Below are 18,311 nucleotides of genomic sequence, written 5' to 3'. Positions count from 1 at the left end.
CAGCCACCAAGTATTTAACAGCACCCTTGAAACTGCAAATTTAGGCAGTGACAGATCAAATCTGGTGCTTTAATCATACAGTGCCACCTGCCTCCCCAGCACTCCATGACCCTACACCTGCCTCAACCAGGCACTTCTCCTGCCTCCCTGGAATGGGGGGGTTCCAGTGGTAATGCCCACAGTCTTTAGGAAGGTCGCTCAGAATAGGATGTATATGTGTATGTGTATTTAAATCCATCTTTTTCAGGTTCTGCACCTCGCCTGCAAATAGGTATAATCGTCACAGCCTTGTAAAAACCACCTAGAAACCATTTCCTAAGCTGGTTTTGCAATACTCCCTTGTTATTTCCAACCCAAACTTCTCCGGCATCTTCAGGAACCACATTCAGCTGGACCCCAAAAATCATTGTGGAAGTCACAACTGGGTGAGAAAATGAAGACCTCCTTGTACACCTTTCCTGGCAAAGCAGTGGTTCAGCAGTGAGGATTTACTGCAGAGCCGAGGTACAAGTGACCCCTTCCCATAAACCCTCTAATCCTTCCATGGGAGCTCTCCACCCTTCTGCTTTCTTATTGACCTTTAAAGCTGAGAATTCTCAAGACACCATCAACAGGGGGGAGTCACAACACATCTAAATCTGACCAAATCTGCAGGTTCCCATCAGATATTGCTAACTCATGTGGTTGCAGGATGCAGACCCAGATGAGCCAAAGGCCACTTTAGAGCAGAGCCTGAACTGGGGCAGAACTAAAGCAGCTCAGCTGTCAGGCTCTGCTCAAATGGCCCAGGGCTGCTCACATTTCTTTTGCCTTATGTATAACAAGTCTGCCAGTTTAGGATTGTGCTGCCTGGCAAGGAGTTGCATTGTTGGCTGATGCATCTGATCTTGCCTCAGGAACTGTATTTCTCATCTCCTATTTCCATTAAAGACTTTCTCCTGCAAAAAAAAGCATCCTTCTTTATGCAGTCTTCAACTAAGAAACCATTTATAAGCACCACTTGACCCTAGAAATAGTCCTTTGGATCTTTGTTTTTTGATATTGGACATTTTTGTTCTAATACAGCATTTCAAACATAATTTGATTACATAAATCTTTTAAAATATAAATCCTTGCCCAACTCTTTGAAGGACTGTTTGAAATGTTCCTCCCACTGCCAGAAAAGCACTTTCACTATTTCTGTCATCTGAAGAAAGCAGAAATTTCATACCTTTCAAAAACCTGTAGTAGGTGTTATAGAGGGTCCTCATGGCCAGTTCTTGCAAAGGCAGCACATGATCTGTTTCTGTCCCTATAGATTTCACCTCTGCTGGCAGGAACACAGTTAACTGGCCTGATGAAAAAGAGAGCAGTTTCACCTCTGAAACTTGAATTGGAGAACCACAACTAGAAGGACACAAGACATTTAGAAAGTGGTTAGAAAAAAAAAATCATAAAAGTAACTTTATGGGGAAACCCAGATGACCAACCCAAAGTATGCCTGACACTGTTCTCCAGTGCAGCCCTCAAGGATTCCTTGCAGAGGGCAGGACATGTTGGGGTTGGACTAGATGACCTTTAAAGGTCCCTTCCAGCCCAAACTATTCTACGTTTCGATGTTGAAACACATTTTTTACAGATTCCCACTTTCTGTGATATGCTAGTCATCGGACATCTGGAGGAATTACTTATCAAATAACATAAAGCAATGAGAACACAATCCCCAGGGGGTGAACCAATGCACTCTGTGCCCCTTACTTCGTGCTAATCTCTTTTAGCCTCTGAATTCCATTGTTATTAAACATTTAATGTAGTGGAGCCTTTCATACCCAAGTTTGTTTTCTGTGTCTCGGATCAACCAGTTGACAATACTCATGGATTTCTCATTTTTAATACATGAGGCAAACTCCAACCTCAAAAGATACATTTCAAGTGCCACTGGGTGATTCTGTACTACACCTTTCCCCACCCACAGAGTCCCCTTGGAGGTGAAGGAAAAATAACAACAGTGGGAAGATATTCTAGCAAATCTACCAGCTTTGCCCTTCCCAAATCATATATAGAAAAGGAAGGTTATTTGGATCCAAAGAGAGCAAGTTAGCTTGTAGTAAAAATAATAACTCTTTACGTGATGCCTGTTGTGAGCGATCATACCAGAGAGACACGCAGAGGAAAATTCTACTCAGAGCTTGGGGAAGTCAACAGGGGAATTGGAATTGTTTATGACAACTGAAATTTGAAGCCAAGAGCAACTTGTTAGGGCCAGTCCTAACGAATGGAACAGAAACACAAATTTGTCAGCCTTCCCAGATATTGGACCTAAAACTGAGGTAACTACTCTCGAACTTATCAGATGTGAAAGGAATCTCACGGTACTTCCTTGGCAACAAAGAGCCTCAGCCCTTCTGATTAAAGGAGGAACAGCTCAGAGAAACAACCAAAAAAGAGCAGCATCAAACAGCAAGTCAATATGTCTCTTGTTAAATATTTAATACTTTCCCACAAACCATTAGTGGGATTAAAATATAATTGGGAATTCGGAGATCCACTGTCCCAACAGTCCATTGCCCAGCAATCCAGAGCCAGTGAGTTATCCATCACAACAAATGAATCTGTAAAGTTTTATTTTCCAGCTGATTAACCCCTTACCACCCTCACCAGGGAACAAACCCATAAAGTCCCTGCAGTGTCTGCAGTTCAGAGCTGGGCCATTTGGTCTCCTTTATGTAAAGGGTGAGGCTGTTAATGCCAGACACAAAATCCAGGGAGGTTAAAAAGTGGAACAGAGAAAGGATTAAACAGCTGGGGGGAAAAAAAGGAGCTGCAGAAGAATCCCGAGGAATAAATAACTGGGGGATAAAAAGCTGTGACCACCTATTGGCTGCCTTCTCCAAGACTGACAGATCCCTGACTGGGGCCTATGAAATCCAATCTGCAAAAAATAAGATCAAAATATATTTTGAGTGCTGAGATCATCACCTCTCATATAAAAGACTTTTTTCAGCCAGTCTGACTGCAGGATGCCCAGACAGAGATCCATTACTTCCACAATGCAATTTATATTCTATTTTCAGAAATCAAGCTTTATGTTAGTAACAGCAGCTTGTCAGATTTTATTCTCCAGTGGATGACCAGACAGAGCACTCAAGCCTGGATTGTCAGCTCTTGCCTGACCCATGAAAACCTCAGCCTGGTTACTAATGCTTTCTTGGAAAGAACACAGAAATTCTTCATATGACCATTATTACACAATTTTAAAGTCACTCAGCACATTATCAAATAAAACCTTTGGGTTTTTCTTAATATATATAAGTGCTCTTCCTATGCTGAAAATTTTTCTTAAAAGTAATCTGTGATGTTTGAAGGTGGTTTCACAACAAAGACAAATATCTGCTTAGTGCACAAATACAAATATCGCTTTTCTTACTAAAAATAACCTCTTCTTATTATTTCTTATTAAGGGGAAACCAATTTATTCCACAGAAGCACAACAAGAGACTTTTTTAGTCTCTTCTATGCTAGATTTAAAATACTAGATTGTATAATTCCATACTAGACTTATAATACCAGAGATACTGCAGTTGGCCTCACCAGCAGTGCACATGTAATGACAGAAAGAAAACTGGTAGTACCTTCACAAAAGGTCAGTGCAAAGATAAAGTTATTTTGACTAAGTATAAAATGGTATCTTAAAATGTAAAAAAAAAATAAAATAAAAGACATGGTTGTATGAAATCACCTGAAACAGGCAGGACAGTTGGACCAAACTTGTTGGAATATTTCCTGCACTGTCATTAGTGGTTTTGGTCACAATCAATACAGTTCTTACATTTAAGTTTAATTTAATGTCTGTCTTACAATTTACAATCAGTTCTGAAAGAACAAAGGCTAGAATTTATTTTTCCTGAAAAACAAAACTGGTCCAAGCTCGAGAGTGCACCCAGTTCAGAACTGTAATCCAACTGCAAGGATTTAAATATCACCAACCAGCTGACACGGGAATATTAGAAAAACCTGGAAATGCCAAGCCTCAGCAGCTCCCATATTGCAGCAGAGTGCAGAGAGGGAATTTATATTTAATGCAAGATCTGCTGAGAGGGAGCATACCAGAAATTTATAATTAGAGGGTAATGGGGACAATCCTCTTCTGATCAGTTTTACACCAGTAAGGCTCCATTCATCAGTGGGGCTGCTCCTAATTTATGCCACTGTCAGGGCAGAAAGAATTGGGCCAGTGTCCTACACAGACCACTCTTTTCTTGCATCCTAACCACAAACATGAGACAGCCTGGGATATTTTTAAAATCCACATGTAAAAATAAACCTGTCAATCCATAACTCCTAAAAAAAGTTACTGTAGTTAGTAGGTACCAAGACCTATAAGAAGCTGGTGCTGGGATGTAAAATGAGTGACATTCCAAGATGTGGCCCATAACTTACAGAAATGTGAGAACCAAACAGATGCTGCAACACACTAAAAAAATATTTTGTTCAGTCTTTACTTCTGGAAACTGTGGTTGGCTACACTTTTGTCCAACCTTTAAATTTAGCTGTAGGCCTCAGATTATCATTACAAATTCCTTCAGAGTAACTGCACTGACTGCTACAACTCTATACTAAAATACTGAAAATCAGCAATTAACATAAAATACTACAAAAATAAAACAGAACTGGGAGTTGCACTAATCCCTTCAAGGTAACATCAGTTTTGAATCCATCACAGACACACAAAAAAAATAGTCAGTTGTGTAATACAGGAACAGGTACACAAGACATCTGAATTAATTCATACCTACCCACTGCAACCAATGACTTTATTATACAGATAGGATGGGAGGCCTTTCAGGTGAATATTGTTATCCACATAAACATACTGAAGCTCTCGAGAACGACCTAAATCTGGGTTTAGAAAACAAGAAAAGTCAAGGGGAGAAGGGATGACACAGTAACAATCATAAGCAAAGCAATTCTCTTTAATTATAAATAAGCTAATCAGACTCAATGTAAGCAAACATAAATTAGTACTCCTCAGTAGTAAAATTTCAGCCAATGGTTTTATTATGGATGAGCTCAAAAGCTGTTTAGAGGAAAGCATTTAAAATCACTAAAACAAAACAAAGCCCCCTTTCAGGAGCCCTGAAAATCCCATTATAAATAATTAAATTTTAACATCGACAACCTCTGAAGTCAGTTTGAAGCAGCAAAGGGACAATTGATTTCAAATCCTCAGTGCATACTGCAAGTTCATAAGGTCAAACCTGCTTTTATTAAGTAGCCTCATGGCACTGGAATCACAGCTTCCCTATCTTTGGGAAAGTGGTAAAGATGGGAACAGGAATGTGTCTCTCCCACTCTCACTGCTCCAAGAGGACCCTTGCTTGGGTTCATCAGCCTTAACCAATTCCCACTGCAAACACCCAGAAACAAGCCTGTGTGATGCAGTAAATTAAAGAACATGAGAAAATAGAAAGCATTAAACTGCTGAATGTTCTCCATCCAAAGCTGTGGTGCAATAAGTGATCAATATTTCTGAAGGTGTGCTGCCTGCATTACTGCTGCTAAAATATTCATGGCCGGCAGTCAAAAGGAGCAAGAACAGCATGATTAAGTAGTGCCTTCACAGAACAGAAATCTATTAACATACCTCGAGACAGGAGTATATAGGTATGGAATTAGTTTATTTTGTTTAGAAAATTAAATTTACGTTTATTGGAAGGATTCTGAGAAATAGTAACTTTGCTTATCAACAAAACTAGTCAGTGGTAAAACCACCTGCTATCAAAAGACGTGACAAACATAGTAATATGAGATGTTTAAAAAGACACCAAACTGAACTAAAAAGAATAGTCTAAAAGAGTTTGGGACTGATGTGTGGGATCATCTGGGCAGCCCATCCCATCTGTAGCTCCTATGCCCTTCCAGACAGTGGCTCAGGGAGAGACATCTGTGTTTAATGCAAAGCACAAACCACTGAACAGTGTTTAAAGCCTCTGCCCGGGAGGAGAGAGCTGAGACCAGCCAGACTGCATCAGGGAAAAAATACAAAAAAACCCCCTCTATACAAATAAAAAACTTCTATGAGTACCTTAGAGAAACAACTTCTGTGAGTACCTTAGAGAAACAACTACTGTGAGTACCTTACAGAAACTAAGATAAACAACCATGTGGCTGAATCAGCCAAGACAATACTAATACTGACTGGCTTCCCATCTTTATAAACCATCAGTTCCCTCAGCTGGCAGAAGGATAAGGGTGACCAGAGGGGTGGGCACAGCTTCTACCCCCTTTGGAATTGTGGGCAAGAACAGAACAAAAATTAAAACAATCTGCAGGATATTTCTACTCAGAAATTCCATTTGGAACAACCATCTCTTCTAATTCCCTACTATGACAATAGGTAATACAAGCCCTTTATTGTGGAATAGTTTTCTTGTACACAAGATCTCTGGACACCACCCAGTGCAGATATTTTGAGTGATCCCTCCCCAAATGTGTGGCCATCCTAAAATATACTGAATGTCTTCAGCTGTCACCCACTTGAGTGGCAGCTGTGAGCACCAGAAACCCTAAAAGCTCAGGCTGAGGAGTGACACATTATCAAAGCTTTGATAGAAAGAACAAGTGATGATACCAACAGAAAACGAATAGATTCCTTTTCTGAAATAAAAACAGACAATAAATAGGTTTTGGGGAGTTTTTTTGACTCTGAACACAGGCCCTTGCCCTGCAACAGTCTATGGAGGTTTCAGGGACCATAATCTGGGCTTTGTTTAAACCAGAGTCACTGGACATGAGGGGACACATTTGACCACATGGTGCTTTGAGCCTGTCCCAAAGACTTTCTAGTTCACAGAAATATCTGCTGCCTCCATCAACTGTCCTGCCCCAAGAAGGGAAAGCAAATGCCCCTGCTGACTGATGGGCACTGCTGAGATGCACCTCTAAAACACGGTTTATTTGGGCTCAGTAAGGCAGGGCTGAAAATAGTAAATAGTAAATTTCTGGGATATTTTTAGATGAAACAAAAATCCCTGTTATCCTACAATGAATTAAAATATTGCAACACCATAAAATACTGTAAGGTTGGTAAGGAATCAGGCAGTAAAATTTACAGCAGGTAGCAGGTGGATGGGACATAAAGTGCTCAGAGAACGTCCCCTCGTGCTGCAGAAGCCAATTAGCCTAAAAACAGCAGAAAACCACGGGTTGCTGGGGCAGCTTGAATGTGCTACAGTTTAACTTATTAATTTAGAGAATGGCAGAAAATTTTTAAAAGAGGCTCATCTTGCTGGTTCCTACACAGATGTATGCAAATGGGCTGAAAATCAGGCAAGTCAAAAAAAGCCCTAAAGCTGTTCTTTTCATATGCACTGAGAGGGGGGAGTGAGGCTGCATCTCATCTCTTCCCTCTGTCTTTATCTTAGGCTATGTTTAGATTCTAAGTTCTGAGTTGACTGCATTTCCTAGGTAATTAAAGCAAATTTTTGGATGTTAGACAAAATATCTCAGTAGGAAAAATTCAATTCCCAAAGCCAAATAGCCTGTAACTATAAATGTTCCTTTGATATAGTTTCTTTGCATTAAATAACCGAGCATCTTCTACACTCCAAAAGATTTTTTTTCTCCCCCAGTTTCAAACACTATCCATAAAGTTTAAATTTAAATAAATCACCACTTTGAAAAGCTCTTTGTATCCCCTCCACATTAATTTTTATGTCTTATATCAGTCAACAAATATTGTTAAAAGTTCTCTAAAAGCCACGCTTCTGAAGGACTTTGTGCCATGAGGAAGCTGCCCATCTCTGAAAAGGCTAAAGCTACAAAGAAGGTTTTCATGTGGCTTTTGCAAGCACTGTACTGTGTCTAAAACATTTCCACTTTCCTCCTTCCAGGCTCCCAGATCAAAGACCTTTCTCCCAGAAATGACCAAATGCCATGAGTCCTGAACAAACCCCAATTCTATTTTTTTTTTTCTTTTTCTCCCTCTTTTTTTTTCCCTTTTTTTTTTCTAACCTCAGGGCCCTGGCATATGCATTCCACATGGCTGAAGATGGAACAAAAGCTCTTGTGTGGCTGCACTGATGCTCTTTTAACCATACTGTGAGGGCAAGGACACAAAAGCACCATATACTGAGGTAGAATAAGACCTTTGTTTACTGTGCACTGATAATTACTGGACCCATTTTCTAAACAAAAAGTGCACATAAACCCTCCATAAAGTGATATAACACTGAATATCTGCTGTCATAACACCCCCCTGTACCGTCAGTACACTTGAGAATTTATGGCCTATTTTAATTCTAGTTGTACTTAATTACATAAATCATTTTTCTTTTTGCAACGTCATCAGATTCACTTTTCTGCTTGCGGTGGAATTTGTTTTCAGGCACTGGAGCATCTCTCAATGCTAAAAAATTTTAAGTTAATTTTCTGTCAAAAGATAATTTATATGGTAAGCAGATGGATATAAAATGATCAGCAGATTTCCTGAGACCATTTCCTGGGGCAGCACGAAGTTACCATGACAATAATACGACTGTCCAGGATGCAGCTTCCAGTTCAACTTACACAGACAATTTGGGGGGTTGTTCTGAAAAATTAGTTTATTAGAAAGGCCCACAAAGGTTCAGATCCACAGTGTCTCATTTCTTTGAATATAAACTGAAATATTCAAAGCTGAAAAATAATAATTTTCATAAAATACTGGCATATCCAGCAATTAAATGTATTCTGCAGAACAAATGACTAATTCAATATTGTTTACCCACTTGCTTGTTTATGTACCAGTTCTGAAAGTCAGAGAGTGGGATCAGGTATTTTTACTGTATTTTGTAAAATTAATTAATCGTGTTACACTGTTTTTCTTAAGACACAAGTGGCTGCAAACTTAAAAAGAACGTACAGAGCAAAAAAACTCCCTAGTCCCTATCCAGCAGTGCCGTGCTACCACTGGAATAAATCTAATTTATCAGTCCAGGAACAGAAAAATGCAGATTTCCATCACCTTTAATGAGAGGTTCTACAAGGGACATACTCAGACAAGGAAAAATGGATTCCTTGGCATAAGTAGATGTCAACCAGCACGTGAAATAAATAAAGTAAATCTCGCCTTAAAAAGCATTAAGCACTTTGTTCCAAACATAATTCTTTTAACATGGACATGTCTAATAAAAAAAGAGAAAGAACCCAACCATTCTGTCAGGAGATGAATAAATTATCTGCTTTTCAACACAACTCCCTAATGGCAAAGGATTGTTGTGACAATACTCACTTGAATATCACTTGCAGATATTTCTGCAGTACCTTGCACTGCTATTTAAGGTCCTTACTCAGCCATTAACTAATGAAGTGGAGTTGGAGGTAAGAATACACACAAAAACCCCCATTAGCCAACATGTGCAGCACGCAGAAATAATGCCACAATTATGCCTTAACTTCAGCAACACTCCAAGAAAAATATTTTCCCATGCAACAGAAGATAGATTTAATCTTTTTGCTTTTCAATGCACTCTCTCTTCTACTTTATTTCAGCACATCTTGACCACTCTGAAGCCTTTCTGATTCTTCAGAGGAAGGATTAAACATTTACATTTATACTGTGCTGCTTTTCCTCTGAACTCTAGGATTTATGATTCAGTTTCATATCCACAGATAGCAAATTATCTCCAAATGTTCACCAGTGAGTCACTATTAAGAACTACTGAACAAGGTCAATTGACAGTCTTTGATGTTTCCCGTTATTTTAAAAGTTCCTTTCGAATGTTTTGAATTTGACTCTAAAAATAAAGAAAAAAGAAGGTGTGTCATTATATTAGAGATTTATTTCCTCCTTTTGAACTTAAAACAGTTCAGCAGATCTCTGGCTCATCCAGGTCATGGCTCACTCACAGATAAGCTACAAGTGCAAAAGTAGCAAAAACTTTTATCCGTTCATATTTCGCATCTCATCTTACTGAACAGCATCTTATTATTGCAAAATTAAAAATATTCAACTTCCTGTCTCATGGAGGTAGAAATATTAGCTAAAATAGGGGAAGTTACTTTGCTTGTTTTAATTAGTACTGTGGAATCTGGATGGTGCATCCTGGAACTCATTTTCTCATTTATACAATGACATGTGCTGGGACATAACTAAAACACTGTGCCTGGAGACATTATCTGCACTTAGTTTCCAGTAATATAAACTAAGGTGATAGGAAAATCAGGAAGATCATAAAGTTCTTCAAAGACTAAAATTGCTAGTAGTGAAAAGATTAAGTTAAAGCTATACAATGTAGTTAATTTGGAAATCACGATCTCATTTTTAGCCACCTCAATTTCCAGCTTCTTTCCAACATGATCATCATAACTTCATCTGCACATAATTAACACCAAATTCTGTATTCTAGAAAAGCTACTACTGGTTATTCAAATGACAGGACAGAGCTGCATGTGTGTCTGTATTCCAGCTGAGAATTCCAGCATTCTGGTTCCTGGTGGGGCTGAGAAATGACAAATCCAGGGAAGAGGACTTGCCTTTCCCAAAGAAAGACACAGGGACTGCCACAACAAACCCCACACACTGACTGCACCTCCTGCTCTTGACCTGCTTCCACACTCCAAACTTTGGAAGGGTTGAGAAAAAGGCACAGGAGTTCTTCCCTGGGCTACTGCTGTGGAAGTTCTGATGGATGCCTGTACACAGCACAAACTAAACCCGTGCTGGATTATGTGGTACTGATGTTCCTAGTGCTGAAAAACAGTTTATAGGGAGTTACTGGGATTCCACAGCAAGTTTTAAACCCTCGCTGAAGGATCTTAGTTAAACCCTCAGATCCAGCAAACAGAAACAGATCATTACCCAAAGTGGTGGAACTCAGATTACACAGGACTATATTTAAGCACAGCATCATTTAAACTTTTTCCCCTCAGTTAGCTAAAAATAAAGCAAATTTGATAGCTGGGTTATTGTTTTAAAAAAGACATGAAACCTTAACCTGCATTTTTTAAATTAACATATTTTCCAACAACACGATCAGTGCGACAACTTCACAAACAGAGTTTGCAGGGGGACCACCGAATACACTCACTGGTTGGGTTGGGTTTTTTTTCTTAGTGGGGATGGAAAGTTTGTTTTCTGCCTGCCCCCAGCCCAGCCAGGGGGTGACTCACCCAGAGGCAGGAATGCCAGGCGGTTTCCAGCCATGGAGAGCTCGTTGAGGCTGGGCAGCTGGCACAGGTGGCGGGGCACGTACCACAGGTGGTTCCTGTCCGCAGTCAGGTACTGCAGGGACAGGCACATGTGCAGCCTCTCAGGTAAAGTCATCAACCTGTTCGTGGAGATGTCCAGGGTCTGCAGCTCCCTCAGGTCTCCAACCTCTGCAATCCAAACAGGCATTAACAATTATATATTTGCACAAAGAATATCTCGAATAAACAAAGTTCAGCAGTGAGCTGTGCTGCTTTTCTTGTTCTTATAATGCTGTTCTATCAAACCATGTTGAGAACTGATACTAATGATCTCCAGCACTGACACTAATTATCTCCCTCATCTTCGTATTTCAAAGCCTTCTGATGAGGAACACTTCTCAAGCTGTATGTTCAAATATGAGATCTTTCACAGAGCATTCCTGAACTGTGGAAATTACTACCATCAAAAATATTAACCATCTTTCTAGTCCTAAATCAGAACTAGAAAAAAAACCCCAAACCAAACCCAAAAAAACCAAAACATATGACAAAGCTTGCTAATATTGAGGGTGTTGACCCCAAAGTCATGCGAATTCAAGTGAAATTATTGGGTTTTTTAAGCACTGAGGATGCAATGAGGGACTACTTAAGGTTCCCTTGCAAAGAGAGTTACAAACACGCACAGCACTTCTTGCTCACTGACAGCCTTTCCCCCCAGGAACAACACCCCTGTCTTCATAATACAGTTCAGAAGATCTATTTTAAATTAGAAATGAAATTTCTTGAAACCAGCTATAATGTTATAAAAGTTATATTGTAGGAAGATATTTCACTATGTTCCAAGCTATAGTTGCAGAAACTACAGCTTCCAGAGATTTTGGGTTTTATTATTTGAAGAATTCAGAAGTACATTTTCTGTTTTAAAGAGTCTTGTATAATTGTTTTAACGCAGGCAACAAATTACATTCTTAAAAGTCTGATGTGATCCCACAAGCAGCCTCACTTGTGCAACAATGATTTTCCCTGTGCCTGGCCTGTGCAACCAGGATGCAGGACTGCCTGACAAATACATTTAAAATATATTAAGCAGACCTACAGGTTATCTAATTGCTTATTTAGTAATTCTTTTACAGTTACACTAAAAATTGGATAATTCTATAAATTATTTTCCCCAAACATGGGGAACAGTTTCCCTTTGTTTTTCAATACTTCACAGCAAAGGAATCAACTCACCAAGTGCTCAGTGCCCCTAATCCTCCCTGCAGTTCTCAGCATCTTGCAGACCCAAATGTACTTTGCTCTCAGCTGAATGAAACCAGCTCTTGCATCTGAGAGCTGCTAAAACAAGATTCACTAGAATTTTCTACACTGAAAACACCAGACAATCTCCACAATCCACAATCTGTACAATTTACAGCTCCATCACCCAGATTTTCTTGCAAAGATATAAATAGGGTAACGCTGTTTAAGTTACAGCGAAACAGAACCTGTTGTGCCCTTGAGCTCTTTGCAGCAGGAACCAGAAAATTCACTGTTCCACGAGCTCTGAGGTAGCACCTTGTGTATACTGCACCCAGAGAAGGAAACAAAACACCAGGTTAACTCCAAGCTGACTTTACACAATGGGAAAAAGAAGGTGACCTTGGGAAAAGCTGCTCTAAATGTTGCTTTCAAGACTGAAAGCGGGAAAAGGAAACAAAGGGAAGTTATAATTCAGTATTAGAGATTTTCACACAGTAATTAAACAAAATGTGTGTGCCCGTTTAAAAGGAGTTTCTGCCCACTGCAAACAATCCCAGCATTAACTACAATACTCAACAACACAGTTTATGCATCCCTTTATAAATATTACTGACAGAAGCAGGTGCTGAAGACAGATGACCACATTCTTCAAACCTCTCAGTTTTTATGTCATCAGGAATAATAAGCTTTACTTACAAAGTTGTTGGTGTTTTTTTTTTAAGATTGAAAATAAATGGCAATAGCAAAATAAGGGCTACTAAATAGCACAAAACTACCATGCGAAGAACTGCAGTAGATCTCATTTTGAAAGAGTTTTATATTCATCACAAAGCCATATGCTTGAAAACAGTGACAGGAAAAGAGCCACCTACATTCAGCCAAACCACTGACCACATGCAGTCAATAATAGGCTCAGCTATTTTCATGCACTAACCTTTTTCTCTGCCACTAAAAACAGTTCTCTAGTTCACTTTAGGTCCAAAATCCCATAAATGTTACGGTTGGCAAAGCTGGCAGAGTTTCAAAGGCATTGCTAGAATGATATGTTTCAAATCTAAGAGGAAATAAAAGTATTCTCACTTTATCCTTCATCCAAAAAACACACACTTGCCCAAAACTTCATCCTCTCTACCTTAATCTTCCAATGGATACCAGATGTAAACAGCTACTTTCAACATATAGTGCCACATGTTGCCCCGACCCACAGTGAAGTTAAAGAGTAAACGAAACAACACAAAGTGCCATCACATTAAAAATATAACCCTCACATTAAAGCAATAACCCCCAGACTCTCCACTCTAGTGCTCAAAGCTCATTTTGAAGAACATGCTCAGACACTTACTAATGACACTAAATTGGTTTCCATCTCATGAAAGCAAAGGAAAACAATAAAGAGGAATAACGCAAAATATAAACAGTCCATTAATAAGGTTTTTCAAGCTTTTAGTTACTAAATACTATTATCCTTGCTTTAAAAGCCTTGCAACATAAATACTGGAGGAAGCCTTGGCTAACAAACACAGTGAAAGACTTGCAAATCCCTCTCTTGCTGTCACCTCATCAAGCACAAAGATACACAAGAGGTGAACTTTGGAAATTTCCAGCAGATCCAGAAAGGAAAATGGAAAAAGAGCTGATGAGGGGACTTGCAGAGATTCCCCCCACACCCCCAAGGATAAGAAAGGGACAAGAATTACACATCATCATTAAACTCCACCGAGGAGCTCCAACTGCATTTAAATGAAAATCATAAAAGTGTAATTTAAAATTTACATCAGCTGCAGGATTAACACCACCCAAACCAGCCCAGCAGAGCACTGAGCCCCCATCCTGGTGTCAGAAGCCAGCAAAGGATCCTCAGTAGCTTCGCTGACCCTCTGTGGAGGCAGAGCCCCAACACGACATTCCCGTGTGGGTTCACAGACCGGAGCGTTTCCCCCGTGTCCATGTGCGTGGATTCCTGCCATCACATGGAGCTGGGCAATTCCATGGGCAATTCCATATGGCACCAATGTGCTCCTGGTGCACACACAGAGGGCTGACAGGCTGTAAATCCACACCTGGCCTGAGCTCACGGACACACGGAGCTGGTGCTCTCACGCTGCCCCCTGAGGGGAGTCACAGGGACACAGAGATCCTGCAGGATCTACTCTAGAACTGCCAGCCCAGGAGGAATTAATTCCATCTTCTTCATCCTTGATAACGTGCAGATTCAGAAGTGATTTTTGGAGGCTCCAAAAAGCAGCCTTTGCATTTGTGTGAGAACTTTTCCTAACAACTTGGAAAAAGGGACAAGTGAAGAACTGTCATCTCATGTACTTGGGTTTTCAACAGAAAACTGCCCAATAGGTCTGTCCCTCCCAAAAAAAGAAACATCAGTAAAGAAACACCAGTATACCTTTTTTTTTCTTTTTTTTAACATAAAACCTGGAAAGAATTTCAGGAAATTTCCAAAATGACTGACCTTCTAACAAAACTGACTGTGTTTGTATAAACATACCTAGAATGAAGAAAAAAAAAATCTATTTCTCATTCGAGTGGTTTAAATGCCAGTTTTTAAAATTAATTCCCCTGGTTTTACGTGAAAGAAACAAAAAAAACCATCTGGAAATAAGCAGCCTATACAACACAGAATAATTGCCAAAGGCAATTCAAACTTCCTTAATCTTTCTGGGGGTACAGGCCTCACCAGCTGCATGACCCAAAAATAACTAACAGTTTTCTCTACATTTCAAGAGTAATCCCACCTTTCCCTGATGGGCCATAAACCAGAATTTCATCCAAAGATATATGAAACACATACACAGTTGGATTTGAGTGTATGGAAGGCATGGGTTTACTTTAAATCTGAGTCTTTATATCGCAGTAAAGTTAAAAAAAGGGGGACAGGAAAGGGCTACAGACCTACCTGCATGAGAATGCACCTCAAAGCAGGATATTAAGAGAAAGCAGAGAACCTACAAGGAATGGAAAAAGGGACTGATCAGCAAAGAGAGCTCTGGCACTTGGAGGTCAGGCTGCAGAAGTTAAATGCAAACTGCCAGGAGGCCAGGAAAATGGGAACTCACAGACAGACAAAAGGTTTCTCAACCAGAAATAAAAGAGCAAGAAATGAAGAACTGGTGTCAACAAGGGTGGAAATTAGGAGGACAAACCAAATATTAAATTAGCTTTTTGCATCATTTTTTCCTGTAAGAATAATGCTGTGTATGAGGACAGAGACAGAATACCTCATGGGAACAAGGACAAAGCACTGCAAATTACCACATCCATTACTAAAATGAAATGAGGCTGCTTAAAAAAATTTCCATCCCAGAACACTGAAAAAAAAAAATGGGTTATATATCAAAATTGCAGACTCAGGCACGAGGATCCTCAATGAACAGGACATTTTCTGGGATAGCAGCCTAGGGTTGGAGAAGGAATGTAGAACCTGTGTTCAAAAAGCCCTGTTAATGTGAGCTCAGCTCTCCCCAGCATCTCATAACAACTGTTCTGAGGGGAAAGAGCAACCAGTGACTGGAAGGTAAACAGGGAGCAGAATGAAAATGCAACCCAGATCTTTTCAAATGTAAATCATGTACTACTGGCTTATTGTGCTTTGATGAAATTTCTTGGTTACTGGTAACACATGCGTATCACATCTCATGGCAAATGATTGGGATGGAGAAAATATTACTAGTGGGGGTGTTCCTCAAGGGAGTACTTTGTTCAGACCTTCCATTTTGCAGCTGGGTAAAAAACAATACTAAGTTTTGAGTTGCTGTTGCACAAGTATTTCAAGTAGTAACTAGAAAAAAATTGTCATACAGGAGGAAGAGCAAGAACTTTTAGACTTAAGTGGTAGAAATGGAAAGAAAAAAGAACACAAAATCAGCTTGATAAGAAGGGGCTGCAAGTCAAGGCTCTGCTTCAAACAGTGAAGAAAGAGAGGGACTAAGTCTACTTGTTCACCACCTAAGGGCAACAAGCCATAGTTAAAATAAGGCCATTTCTATATACAGCATTATAGCAGGAGCAAGGAAATGAGTTAATTCCTTTTTATTACAGGCAATAACGATGGTCTTGCCGTGATCATACACACACTCAAACACTCTGCAACCAAAGGGTTCTAACAGGAGGTGATGGATCCACCCTACAATGCCTGTTGCAGGGCTGCAGCACTCTGTGCTAACAAACCCTTGCTGCACACCACGGAGCGATGTTTTCCAGCCCATGGTACCCCCAGGGACACATCCATACGAATCCTGACAAAATGGAGCTCTGTGGTGACCGGCTGTGACTGTGAACTCCGTGCACCAGAGATCCCTCCCTGTCCTGGGTTCTAAAATCGATGTTGGTTGCTCCAGGAAAGGAACAGAAGGTGCTAAAAGTGGCTACCCTACCTGACCCTTGAAATAATGATTTAATCAACCTCCATGAACTTGAGCACAAGATGCATTTTCCGCTCAGACCTGTAAACCCACGTGCCGATGAGTAAAAGGCGTTTGAAGCCTTTCACACTCACAGAGCTCACTACCTGCCCCACTAGAAAAAAATTCCAAGTCTCTACATGCCCACGAATCTGAAGTGGATACTATTATCAATTTAAAACTGTAACAGACAGGAGATACAAATTTAAATTGCTGAGAGTGTGATGGAAAAGATCTCCTTTAGATCTGCTCCGGGATGTCTCAGGAGGACTTAAAGAGACTTTAAGATGGTTAAAACAAATTAAATAGCCCATTATATATTACATTACATTTACCGTCCTACCACACAGCTCACATTTCATAGCCTATAAAAATTAAATTTTCTAGCACAAATTGACACTTAAGGTAGACCTGTGCCATCTTCAAGCAAGGAAGTTTGGCCATAACTGAAAATTGGTATCATTAGATTTAAGGACAGTGAAAGGGGCAGGCAAATTGAATCCCATTTACATTTTGACACTACTCTAGGCAGTTCTTTTTCTGTATTGTTGTTGAGAGAGCTTGAAAAATGTTCTGTTTCTCAAGTCTAATAGACCTGAAGATGATTTTTCCCTGTATTTTTTCCCATAAAGGCCAATATTTCCTTAGCATTTTAAGAACAAAGAAGAAGAGGTACTGGAAGAGATCTTGTGATACTGCAACTCTTTATGAATAACTCATTTTTACATAAGGTGCCGAATGAGTTCAAACCCATAAAAATTCTATGGAAGAAAAGTGCCTCTATCCCAGCTGATCAAACTTGAATCTATCAATTTTAAAGCAATACTTACAGCTGCATTTCACACAAATACTCTGGCTGGAAAGAACAGGGGAAAAAAGATTTTTCTGGGGCAGGATAGTCTTTGTGAATGGCCATAGTCATGTAACACCCCTCAAAGCTGTTCCCAATTCATGGTTTCACCTACTTCAGCCATTAACTACATTGACTCTTCTCCAAAACACTTAACCAGCAGACAAAGCCCAAAACCAAGTGAAAAACACACACTTCTACTGAATATATCCAAATAGAACCTTTTTTTTCCCTTCAACCCTGCTAAATGTCACACGCAAATTTAGTACCAATCCTTATTTATTTGGTGCCATCATTCACAAGCAAAGGTGAGAAAAGTGGCTCCCTGAAGCCCAATCTTGCTAAACAGTAATTTTAGGGCAGCTAAAAATGGCTGAATATAGACATGGGGCATGAGGGTCTCATTAAGTCAAACCCTTCTAAAGGTCAGTGGTTCCCCATCTTCCACCACAATTAAACACAACTGGCAGCTGTTTGTATGTCCTGGGCCCAGCGCTCTGTGCTTCCCTCAGTACCACACAGAGAGCACAGATCCACACTGGTTATTAGCCTGGGCTCCCTATTTCCCCTCAGGGCAGGTCTGGAATTCCAGTTCTGCCCACAATTTGATGGTCTCAATGGGAACAGTTAGAACAAATCACATGATAAAAATACCAGAA

The 18,311-nt window shown here is 39.9% G+C and overlaps 1 protein-coding gene across 7 annotated transcripts in view; it reads right to left on the bottom strand.

Annotated features, from left to right (window-relative positions):
* The window catches only part of LRRC28 (leucine rich repeat containing 28), a 51,103-nt gene that overhangs the window by 8,154 nt on the left and 24,638 nt on the right, over positions 1–18,311 (bottom strand). For 4 of the 7 annotated variants that reach the window (XM_027688795.1, XM_027688794.1, XM_027688796.1 and 1 more), the window contains 3 exons: positions 11,131–11,337; positions 4,776–4,878; positions 1,211–1,386 (listed from right to left, as the gene is read on the bottom strand). In XM_027688795.1, coding sequence (XP_027544596.1) covers positions 1,211–1,386; positions 4,776–4,878; positions 11,131–11,337 — 486 coding nt within the window. Of the gene's footprint in view, positions 1–1,210; positions 1,387–4,775; positions 4,879–11,130; positions 11,338–13,324; positions 13,349–15,298; positions 15,348–18,311 lie in introns of those variants that run through there. The other 3 variants (XM_027688798.1, XM_027688797.1, XM_027688800.1) reach the window with 2 other exon arrangements.

The sequence above is a fragment of the Neopelma chrysocephalum genome, unplaced genomic scaffold (assembly GCF_003984885.1).
Source record: "Neopelma chrysocephalum unplaced genomic scaffold, ASM398488v2 Primary Assembly neopelma1_75, whole genome shotgun sequence".
NCBI classification, from domain to species: Eukaryota; Metazoa; Chordata; class Aves; order Passeriformes; family Pipridae; genus Neopelma; species Neopelma chrysocephalum.
The sequence above is the reverse complement of the archived record's forward strand: the minus strand, read 5'-3'. Positions and strand labels throughout refer to the sequence as shown.